This window comes from Perna viridis, chromosome 13 (genome assembly GCF_037379345.1).
Source record: "Perna viridis isolate PV_CMFRI_1.1 ecotype Kerala chromosome 13, ASM3737934v1, whole genome shotgun sequence".
NCBI classification, from domain to species: Eukaryota; Metazoa; Mollusca; class Bivalvia; order Mytilida; family Mytilidae; genus Perna; species Perna viridis.
This window is the reverse complement of record NC_142457.1, coordinates 28,985,301-28,997,639: the sequence shown is the minus strand read 5'-3', so window position 1 is coordinate 28,997,639 and position 12,339 is coordinate 28,985,301. Positions and strand designations below refer to the sequence as shown.

Below are 12,339 nucleotides of genomic sequence, written 5' to 3'. Positions count from 1 at the left end.
TGACCAATCAAAATTCAATTATTAGTCTACAAGTACCGTGAATCGTTAGTTTATTTCATCCCTTTGATATGTCCTCAATTTAAAATGGCTAAGGTCAACATTTTTACCAAAGATACAGTACTTTCACAGAAAGTTATAAATGAAAAAAATTGTATTATCTTGCATATAAAAAAAATCATATATTTTGCATATCAATATAAAATAACGCATTTTAATGAAATATATCATACCTAGAAAATGCCTTCAATTATAATCTTGCATTTTATTTTTAATGAAAAATCTTGCGTATTGATGTAAAATCTTGCATTGTTATGAAAAAATGCATGCACATACTTTATTGTCCAGAAAAAAAGATTGGAGTCAAGTTTTAACAACTTATCAATGTCCTCTCCAAAATTAAAAATTTACATACATCAGCAACATATTCACAAAAAAAATATTAGCAAACAAACAAATGACAAATGAGAATGAGTGCGAAAAGGGAAAAATATTATGTCATGTGATCAATTATCATTACCAAACCATATTGTGTATTAGTACGTGGACTGAGATAACCACCCCAGTCCCTATGCCCCCTCTAATCAACCAAAATATGATTTTCAGCAACCATTATTCCTCCCATTTGCGAATCTTTTTGTAGACTTAATTTAATCTGAAGCATTTTACTTTTTTTTATTCTTCGAATTCTTACGTCCTACAAAACGAAATAAATTGACAAATATAGGTATCAACCTGTAGTCCAATGTCTTTAAAACTTTAAAACGGTACCAAGAAATTGCAGTAACACTTGGGGGGGGGGGGAGGGGGGGAGTAAAATTAAAAATTTGTACCCCACCAAAAAATCGCTTAAATTGACATATTTTTCAATGTCAGAACTTTAGAGTATTTATGCTTCACAGTAAAAAATGGTTTATTTGGTAGTTTCTGTTTAGTATTATCATAATTAATACCTCTGGGGTTCTTTCGATGAATTGTGGCGATTTTGGTAGTCAGAAATAATTAAATAAATGCCACATAAGTTTGGATTTTCGATTTTCCCGAAAAAAAATAGCATAATTTCGACTCTACATGTTATTGTTCAACTAAAACGTCTAAAATGTTGTATCATTCGATAGATAATTTTATTTTCTACATTACCAAACTACGAAAAACTAATTTTCGAAAAGCAATTTAAAAAAAAAAATTCAAATATTACCCATACCCCTAGAAAACTTGTCGGAGTATCAAACAGAATTCTCATTCAAAGCACGCCGACACTGTGGAACTCATATTTTAGGCATTTATAATTAAGATCATGGGTCAAAGACCCTTCGCCGTAATTTTGCGTAAAAATAAAACAGGCCTAGCTACGCCCCTGGGTGCGTGTCAGTTTTAGCCGATGTGCAGCCACCTGCGACCTGTAACTGATCAGTTGATTGCATAATTGAATTAACGGTACACGTGCAGCCCCATTGCGTAAACGAATTGATTGAAGTTACCTGGACAATTTTCATACATTTAATATGGGGTAGGCATTGCCTAAATTAGCGAGCACCGTGAGCTTTACCGTACATGTACCGTCTGAGCGAGACTCGTAAAAATAATAAAGGACATTACAACTAGGGGGTCGACCCGGATAAAAATTTTTGCGTCGCAAGTGCAATATTTATTTTTATTTATATTTAAGAAGCAAGCAAAATCAATATTTCTATTTGAAAATCTGTCTTGTTAATTAATGGGGGAATTATATCAATAAATGAATAACTTAAACAATTTTCCCCAAAAAAATTCTAACCCCATACCCCCTTTTCCCTCGCTCTCAAAATGGTCAATAACTTTATAGCACTTAGCAATACAGTGATTTTTATCCCTTAAGGCTAAAAACCACTAATTCCACTTTCCATAGGCTTCTATGCTAATTTCACAATATTCAATGGCTTCTCTGGACTTTACCTTAACTTTAACCTGCAGAGGACTATATATCAGCATGATTCTACATATGTCAGCTCACAATCCTCAGAATGGCATGTGGGGTTAGCAGACTTGCAGTGCAGTACTGGTCACTGGAAGTGAAGGGTCTATAAATAGCATGGGAAATCCCAGTGTTTTCACAAGATAGGGGTATATTTAAAAATCATTATGGAGATTAGGCTTCACATCACAAGAAGCAAAATGCACCTATAAAATGTACAAAAATGCTTTTCCTTTCAGAAACTGTTTAAATTTTTTAAATAAGATGAGAACTTTTTTCACAGCACTATGAGGAACAGGGGTAATTTCTGCGTAGGACTATTTTTGCGTACGTTCCAAATGCTCATTGGTTGAATTGGTGGTCTGTAACCTTAAGGGCATCTCTAGCAACATCCATTTCAGTTTTGACCTGTCAGATCAATCTGTACAGATACCGGAAATATTACACTTCTCCACGGATGGTGGAAATATTTTACACATATCATGTGACGTAACAAAATTCAGACGACAGCTCCAAACAAGAAAATGATTGCCCTTCCTATCTTAGAAAAGCTATGCTTCGATTTCGATAATATAATCGGAGTTATATTTTTTTCCAAGGCGGGTTAGGGTTCTAGACAACAGCAACAGTGGAACAGAGAGATACACGTACGTACATCCTCGTGTTTGCCGAAGTTTTTTAAAAACATAACATTCACTTCTTTAAATAAGTTTAAAACAATAGAAAAAGACTTGAAAACTATCAGAAAGGACGAATTTATTTTTACTGAAACGTAATCTTAACCTAATTTTTTTATTTGTTTGATTGAAGGAAATGATGAATTTTCTCCGTAAGGATAGTCACTTTTTGTTATTTTAGGGACATGACTTTTTTTTCGTTAGTATATTGGGCAACCTTAAGGGAAATTTAGAAAGTACACGTAATAACCGTAGAGCTCACCCCGCTTCGCGCTCGCTATAACTTGATTTATAAAGAAAAAGGATCGAGATGTCCATCGATCATTTTTCCGCCGATCTTTCAGAGGTAACGAAAGCATATATGGTGCTGAAACTACAAGTCAGTCTTAATTTAAGATAATGATATATCCAACATATCTGATCAACTTAAGCGCTTATATTTTCTTTTTGGGGTTATAATTACTTAAAAATTGTAAAAAGGGGAATTTTTAGAAATTCTTCTATATCACCTGTTATTGTCATTTTTTTTTCAAAGCACCGTAGTTTAAACAATTAAGCTTTTGTGAGATATAGTACATTTATACAGTGTCGTAGCTTTCAAATGAGCCCAATTAATAAATATTCTAACTGTTCCAAGTCAGATGAAAAATCGCCACCCCTACTCATGAAAAAAATACCTCAACATGAACCAAGATGTTAATTTTCAGCTTCGTCTGAATATAGCTGTAATATTGCTGCTCGGACGTTAAACCCCAACAAACAAACAAACATAATTTTCAGCTTATAAACGGTTTGCAATAGACATATTTGGTACTATTGTTTTAATTACCAATGTATCCAACATATCTACTCATTTCAGACGCGTATTTTATTTTAATTTCAATTTGACAATAATGAGTTTTTCATAAAAAGGAAATTTTTTGGAATTTCATTTTTTCTTCCATTTCACCGGTAATTGTATTTTTTTTTTCAAATGACTACATAAATCGCCACAAGTCTTCAAAAGAACCCTAGAAGTGTTAATTGCGACAGTACTAAGCAAAAAATGCCAAATAAACAATTCTTTACTGAAGCATAGATACTCTAGGGGTTTTGACACTGAAAAATGTGTCAATTTAAGCGGTTTTTTTTTCAGTGGGGTAGGGGTACATTTTTTCATTTTACCCCAAATTCCTAGGTGTTACCGCAACTTTCTTGGTACCATTGTAAAGCAGAGACATTGGACTATGTGTTGTCAATTTATTTCGTTTTGTAGACAGGAGAAGTCCGAAGAATAAAAAAAACGTAAAAAAATGATTTTTACCTCAACGAGGTATGAGTAGCCAAAAAATACAAAAATGCTTCAGTTTATTTTTTGGTGACAGAAAGGTTCGTAAATGGGAGATATAAGGATACATCAAAATCATACTTTGGTCGATGAAGGTTATCTCAATGTGCGGGTCTGCGTTAATAATACGATACTAAGTACCGATTTTTCGTGGTTATTTATTGAAAGATATTCTTTTTTGAGTATTTTAAATGCTTTAACTTTTAAAAAACAAATTGTAATTTTAGAAGAGGAACCTTACGCACCCCTTTGAATACCCAATCTTTGGTATTTAGGTTACAGACCACCAATTCAACCAATGAGCATTTGGAACGTACGCAAAAATAGTCCTACGCAGAAATTACCCCTGTTCCTCATAGTGTTGTGAAAAAAGTTCTCATCTCATTTAAAAAATTTAAACAGTTTCTGAAAGGAAAAACATTTCTGTACATTTTATAGGTGCATTTTGCTTCTTGTGATGTGAAGCCTAATCTCCATAATGATTTCTAAATATACCCCTATCTTGTGAAAACACTGGGATTTCCCATGCTATTTATAGACACTTCACTTCCGGTGACCAGTACTGCACTGCAAGTCTGCTAACCCCACATGCCATTCTGAGGATTGTGAGCTGACATATGTAGAATCATGCTGATATATAGTCCTCTGCAGGTTAAAGTTAAGGTAAAGTCCAGAGAAGCCATTGAATATTGTGAAATTAGCATAGAAGCCTATGGGAAGTGGAATTAGTGGTTTTTAGCCTTTAATGCGATACACCATTTATACTCAACCATTTTTGTGTGTGTGTTTTGTTTATTAGTGTTACAAAAATAATCTGTTTTTCTCATCCGAGGTACAATAATCTTTGGTGTGTGTAATAGATGTAAGAGTTATCCTGTTCTGGAAGTAATCTGGTAGAGGACAAAGTTGTCTTCAGCAATTTTATTCATAGTATAAAAGATCCAAAAGTAAAGGCGACCTAAATAAGAATCGTCGAGATAGTTAGGACAGAGGTGAAGACATACTCCACCGTCTTATTTTGACTTTCCCATCTACAACTGACAATAGATTAGTATATACACTACATCAGTGTAATGTCCGATGTGATCACCCGGAATCGGTATTAATATTTCATTTCCGACATGTTAAGTATCAGATATGTTTGAGGACACACACGCCTTGTCTAGATGATGGATATTAAAACAGTTAGTTTGAACGTTATTCTGATGTTGATTTGTTTTATTCAAAGATCACACAGTGAGTACTTAAGATCCTACTTAAATTACATATACTTTGCCAGTTTCTTCAAGAACGGTGCTTATCGCAAATACGGTTGATAAACAGGTCAAAATAAAAACTGAGTTGAGTTAACAATATTGTAAAATGAACTAACGGACTGCATCATTTCTCAGGAAAGGGCCAGTGTTTATAAGGCGCGTACTTTCCCCGGATATTCCACTTCTCTTGGTCATTTAAGACTCATTTAAAATTATTATTCCAAATAAACCCATTCTAGAGCAACGTTTTCATGGGGACAGCGTAATATACCTCAGATGATATTCGATTAATTTGTTTAAGTAATTTCTCAATAAAAACTACATTGTATTCAATAAACTAAACCAAGTAATTTAAGTAGTATTGTTTTTACACCGCGTTTGAATTACAATTGTGTGCTTGTATAATCGTCATCGTCAATATAAAATATGTTCGATGATAAATAAGGTGTACCAAGTGTCTGCTTGGAGTTTTGGTTTGTTACAGTGTACCAGTAATAGACCAAAATCCTTTAACTTCAGCACTAAGAGTTTCTTTTATTGTTACGGTAACCTCTTACAGCTTCGGTGTTAGACCATTCATTGAAGCACAGGAAGGAGGGACTTTATAGGTCCTATACTGGATTTATCCTCTTGTTTTTCTCCCGAAGACATTGCAATAAATGGGTATCCACAATGCAGTGGAACTATTTGACTCATAGATGGGAAAAGGTTGATGAGTGCTAAGGCATATATCCACACGCCAGTTTGCTTACACACTACATCTCTGCGGCCCTTGCTGCTCCGAGATCCACATCAATTAAGTCTGAGAAATTTGAATCCCTTCCACCTAAAACAGGCTGGCCAGAGTCAACAGTAGACCTACTATTTTGATCTTCATCACACTAGGCGTATTTCACTACACTGTAGTGAAACACCACCAACGCACATAAATACGAGACCTATGTCTGTTCCCATGTCTGGTCTTTGTCCCTGGATTACATTCTTTTGATTTCCGCTACAATCTTAGTTCCCTTGGTTACTCTTATAAATCTGGGAAACTTTTTTTGTCCAACAATGTATATTTAACGAGCCAAGTACAAACCAAAGTTCATTTAAACGATTTTTTTTGGTACGAATATTGCACATCTGTATTATACTTGTGTATAATATAAGTATTTGGAGTTTTTTACCCTAAAAAAAAAAGATATTAAATTGACCTACATGGGTCAATGCACATGGAGACTTTCATGTGTATAATGGAGACCTTCTGGGCGACTGCTGTCTTTTCCGTTAGATATCATGTAAAAGTGAACACTTTTAAGAAACTCTATTTTCGGGAGATACAGATACCATTGGTAAATAGGTTTCAGCGTGTGAATGATAAGTAGACAATATAAAAGGAGTGAGTGGACCGATCTAGAAATTTGTAAAAGGAGGGATTAAATGCTCGATCATTTTCACCAAAATCTGCGCAACATTTTCCATCTAAAAGGTAAATTAAACCCCCGAACTTTCCCCCTTCTAAATCCAGTTTTGACGAAACTCAATATGTTACAAACAATGAATACATTATATTTTCGCAGATTCTGTCAAATGAACATATTCGCGAGTATCAATTTTTAATTTTAAAATAAATGATTACCGTTGTACAGTGTTAAAAATCCATTGCGCGAGTACTAATTTTCGCGGTCAGTACAGCGAAAATTAACACGTTTACAGAACTTTTTAGGCACTATTTGGCCCCGTAGTTGTACATGCCGTAGCTAAGGCCCTTTTCGTAGTAAGACAAAATACTTTCCCTTAGCGCAGCGAGTCAATAGAATTCAGCAGGGATCTGGGGTCATTTCCTGGTATATTTACATTTTAAAATGCCAGAGAGAGAGGTCAAAAGGGTCATTTTATCAAACGGGGAGCGTTTTTTACACATGAAAATGACAATATTTTCAATAAAAAGGAGGGATGCCAACCCCATGATCCCTCTGGATTTGCCTCTGTGTACTCTATTGGGTCATGCAGTGCTAGGTGACCAGCTCCGATTCTTGGCTGTGAATTTTGTCGACTGTGTCGTGTTCTTCTGGTACTGTTGTGAATTTTGTCGATTGCATCGTGTTCTACTGGTATTGTTGTGAATTTTGTCGAGTGCATCGTATTGTACTGATAAAGTTGCTGCCCATTAATTTCGCTATAATTCATCAATCATCTTTTACTGGTTCAGAAGAGATCTGCAGGCCTTGTGTATTTTTACAGTATTTTCATATATGCTGATGTATTCTGTATATGTGCATGTCACTCTGTACATTTAAAGGTAAAACATTGTAGTAACAAAAAGTGTTTCGGTCAGAAACCTGTTCGATAAAACAAAGATGTTATAAAGTTACGACAAACATCTTTTCAGAGCTGTTTATACATTTCTTTTAGATGATGTACATATTTGTATATATGCATGAGCCAATCCGGGGGTTTTCAAACAAGAGGATCTATATAAAAAAACATCCAGAGAACTACATGTAGAACGTATTTTTTTTTATTGCAGCCATGAAATTGATAAATTAAATGCTAAACAATATATACATATGGGTCCTATATTCGTCTTGATATTTATATGTATTTTCACAGTTTTAAAAGAATAGTATCCATATGCATTTTCTTCAGGTGTCAGATGTTATGAATGTAGTTCCCTGATCAGTCCGACTTGTGGAGATCCGTTCACTGTTTCTTCAACAGACACGAAGTACATTTCAGAAACTTGTAACAGATGTCTAGAACGCACCACTGTAAATAACGGCACAACTGGTGAGTATATACTAGAACCATAGACACCAAGAACTTATATATTTTTTTTCAATTAGTCTTGCAGTTCCAGGTCATTAACGGCAATTTTTGATAAGAATTACCATAAGGTGTTTTTATTAGTTTCAGTTCCGAAAAAAATATCTAAACAAATGAAATAAAATTCCAGATCGCAAAGGACTGAAAAAACAACACAGAACAAAAAGATTAGCACCAATCCCAATAGATAAGTTAAGGTAGTCATAAAATTAAGATATATTTAGAAATAAAACATCATCTTCATAGCGGAAGCTGAAATTTCAAAAGACTGTGCCAACTTGCATTCCCTTTATTAGAGGAAGTTTTGGATGGTCTGTCACAGGAGCAATGGAAAAGATTAGCGAGTAGAGATGTTCATTGATACCTTTAAGAATGTCGACTAATCCACCAAACCGTACAAACATGTTGTCATCCAAACAGTTCAACATATCAATGCTAAATCACGGATAGTTACTAGGCAAACGAAATTACCTTCGACTATTATAAAAACCTGCATAATTGTCAAGTGTTAGTACTTGTAGAAACAAAACCACTGAATACTTTCTAATTAGAATGTATCACTTGTCGAAAACAGCACAATTGAATAATCTCTTCCGAGAACACATTTTACTTGTAGAAATAAGCACTATTTAATACTGTATAGTTAGATCACCTAGTTACTTTTAGAAAGCACCATTGAATAATCTCTTATTAGAACGCATTACTTTTCGAAACAGTTCCTCTAAATACCCTCTTGTTTGAGCGCATTAATTGTCGAAACAGCTCCCTTGAATAATTTCTTTTTAGAACGCATAAATTATAAAAAACAACACAATAAAATACATTCTTGTTAGAAAGCATTACTTGTCGAAAACAGCACCGTAGAATAAGCATAAGTTGTAAAAAAAAACAGCACCGTTGAATACTATGTCACTTGTTTATTAGGAGATATAACTTGTCGAAAACAGCACAATTGAATACTCTTGTTAAAACGCATTACTTGTCAAAAACAGCACCATTTAATACTCGTTTGTTAGACAGCATTTCTTGTCGAAAACAGAACAATGGAATACTTCCTTATTTGAACGCATTACTTGTAGAAACAATACCGTTGAATACTTCCGTATTCGGACGCATTAATTGTAGAAACAGTACTACTGAATACTTCCTTGTCAGTGCGCATTACTTCTACATTCAGTACCACAGAATACCATACTAACTACTTCCTTATTCGAACGCATTACTTGTAGAAACGGTACCACTGAATACTTCATCATCAGAACGCATTACTTGGAAAAATAGTACCAATAAATACTTACCTGTCAGAACGCATTACTTGTAGAAAACAGTACTGTTGAATACTACCTTGTTTTGTAAGAGTAATCAAGGGAACCAAGGTTCTAGCGGTAATCAAAAGAAAGCAATCCAGGGACGAAGTCCAGACATGGAAAACAGACATACACAGCAAAGTAGCTAAAATCATACATACAAAGTAACAAAAGCAAATGAGCAACTCGGACTCCAATAAAAACTGGGAGCATGGACCAAGTGCACCGGTAGGGTAAGCGTCTTCGGCTTTTCTAGAAACACCCACCGCGATGCTCAAAAAGTCAAGTCCGGGGTAGACGAAAGAGTAAAGGAAAACTATGACACGTTGAACAAATCAGTTTTCATGGCGCAGATGGATACACCGTAACGATCCACGAGTTTGTGATGACGACCATAAAACTTCTGTAGTGATGAATTCAGTCTTGTAGTAACATAACCCTGTTCCAGAAGCCTACTTATTAGAAGTCTAGCGCGATACTAAAAGTCTGTGTAGTTTTGGCAAGCTTTGGCATAACGTATGAGTTGTGATATGAACACTCCATACGCAGGTACTGAAGGGATGTTGCCACAGATGAAAGGAAAGTTGACAATTCTGAATGAAAAGTCATCACGTCTGTCGTAAAGATTGGTCAATAGTTTTCCCTTACCATCGATTTCTAAGGTCGAGATGTGAGGCTGACTTCACAGTGTCTGTAGTATCCTTTATCTCAAGTTCTTTGGGGATAGATGCGATGTATCAAATCCCCGAAATTAGGATTGTTTAAAGATAATACGTCATATATATAGCGGAAACTGAGATTAAAGGATCTAGCTAAACGATACAATTATTCTTTCTTTCGGATCAGATCAGCTATAAAGCCAGCCTCATAAGAGTGAAGGAATTGGCCAGCAAGTAGAGGAGCACAATTTGTTCCCATTGGAATGCCGACCGTTTGTTGAAAAAGGCGTCCACCACACTGGACAAATATGTTGTCGATTAAAAATTCCAGCATTTTGTAAACATCTTCTTCTGTATATTTGGAAGATGATTTGGAATTATTTCTTACAAAGTATGAGAAATCTCTACCAAGAACTATGTATTTGTTTCTAGGTGTACCTTTTTTTTTTTTTGAGAAACGCATTTATTGCAGAAAACAACACCAATAAATAAACTTAGCTCTAAGAGTGTCCTTCCGCTTTTCAATAGGACATATACCTAATATTTTATTGTTGACTTGTATAAAATTATCAAGGCCATGTAGAGGAAATACACAATCTGCCTTTACTCATCGTAAGACATGTATGTATGCAATATATATGTATTTGAATTGAACTTAATTAATAAGATCTTTGGCCTGGCTGGGCTCAATTGAAAAATTGAGATTTTCCTCAGGCAATTTCATTGGACGAAACACGAGTTAATTATTAGGAAAATCTCAATTTGAGGAGATTTGTTATTCTGGACCATGCATGATAAATGTCACGTCAGTTATCTTAGCAATATTGAAATAATGATAACTTATTCTACTATTTTAGTTTTTGGAAGAGAATGTTCAAGTTTAACTCTGGACGGATGTATCACAGTATCAGCTTCCGAAAGCCAGTGTTTCTGTAGCACAGACCTATGCAACATGTCTCCAGCGCTGACTTCTAGTTTAGTTTCTTTAGTCATGTGCCTAATCACCCTACTAATGTCCTGATATAAATCACTTTGCAAGTGGGGGTATAATAAGAATAGTGTGCATGGACCTATATAGCCTATACAGCCATTGGTATGATAAGTGTACTGTTTATAATATATTATGTCATTGATAATTCAAATTTTTATCAAAATAAAATATTGGTTTTCACGATATTTATTTTTACATACTACATCTAGACGGAATTCTGAAATAAACAGCGAGACTTTTCAGTGATAGATATAGTCCTCCATCTATCTTAAACAAATAAAATAAATGAATAAATAAGCCTTATGTTGAGTAGGCACGGATAAAAACAAGTTTGGTAACTAATTTCTCCAGTTTTCTGTATGTTCCAAAGTTTGGTAACTAAATTCCCAAGTTTTCTGTATGCTCCAAAGTTTGGTAACTAAATTCCCCAGTTTTTTGTTTGCTTCCAAGTTTGGTAACAAAATTCACCAGTTTTCTGTGTGCTTCAAAGTTAGGTAACTAAATTCACCAGTTTTCTGTAGGCTTCAAAGTAAGGTAACTAAATTCACCAGTTTGCTCTATGCTTCGAAGTTTGGTTCATAAATTCACAAGTTTTCTGTATTCTTCCATGGTTATGCTTGTTTTGTACTATTCAGATTTTGTTGAACGTAACATTTGTTAATTGTAGATGGCTTGCCTCAGCTTTCTGTTAATTGTAGATGGCTTGCCTCAGCTTTCTGTTAATTGTAGATGGCTTGCCTCAGCTTTCTATTACTTGTGGATGTTTGCCTCAGCTTTCTATTAATTGTGGATGTTTGCCTCAGCTTTCTGTTAATAATGGATAGCTTGCTCTGCCTTCTGTTAATTGTGGATAGCTTACCTCTGCTTTCTGTTAATTGTAAATGGCTTACCTCAACTTTCTGTTAATTGTGGATGGCTTGCTCCGCCTTCTGTTAATTGTGGATAGCTTACCTCAGCTTTCTGTTAACTGTGGATGGCTTGCTCTGCCTTCTGTTAATTGTGGATAGCTAACCTCAGCTTTCTGTTAACTGTGGATGACTTGCTTATAGGGTACATTTAAACGAGGTGTACCAATAGCAATGACCTGTGAAAATCAGTATACATCATGGTGTGTATATCATCTACACATTCACTTGAATCAGTACGTAGACAATATTATCAAGAATTTTACATTTCTATAAAGAGTGTTTTCAAGTTGTACAACCTTTCAAAAAAATGTAGATATCACATATCAACAACTACGGACTCCAGTGTTAAGATTAAGTGTCTTAAAACAGCGCTGATTTCTATAAGTCAGTATTTCATCTTTCACCCATTAAATATTAAAACTTGTAATAGTGTGTGTCCTGCAGTCTGTTGGCTT

The 12,339-nt window shown here is 34.8% G+C and overlaps 1 protein-coding gene across 1 annotated transcript; it reads left to right on the top strand.

Annotated features, from left to right (window-relative positions):
• The first annotated feature begins 5,026 nt into the window (after positions 1 to 5,026).
• On the top strand, positions 5,027 to 11,159 carry LOC148600239 (uncharacterized). Its single transcript, XM_088558972.1, has 3 exons — positions 5,027 to 5,191; positions 7,843 to 7,983; positions 10,843 to 11,159. Exons 1-3 carry the CDS (start codon positions 5,122 to 5,124, stop codon positions 11,004 to 11,006), a joined length of 375 nt encoding a protein of 124 aa, XP_088415098.1. The 5' UTR covers positions 5,027 to 5,121; the 3' UTR covers positions 11,007 to 11,159.
• Positions 11,160 to 12,339: the final 1,180 nt, after the last annotated feature.

Excerpts from the sequence above, each read along its gene's own strand:
- LOC148600239 (XM_088558972.1), top strand. The coding sequence starts at position 5,122 with ATGATGGATATTAAAACAGTTAGTTTGAACGTTATTCTGATGTTGATT. Across the intron at positions 5,192-7,842 it reads TTTTATTCAAAGATCACACA|GTGTCAGATGTTATGAATGT; the intron begins GTGAGTACTTAA and ends CATTTTCTTCAG. Across the intron at positions 7,984-10,842 it reads TGTAAATAACGGCACAACTG|TTTTTGGAAGAGAATGTTCA; the intron begins GTGAGTATATAC and ends CTACTATTTTAG.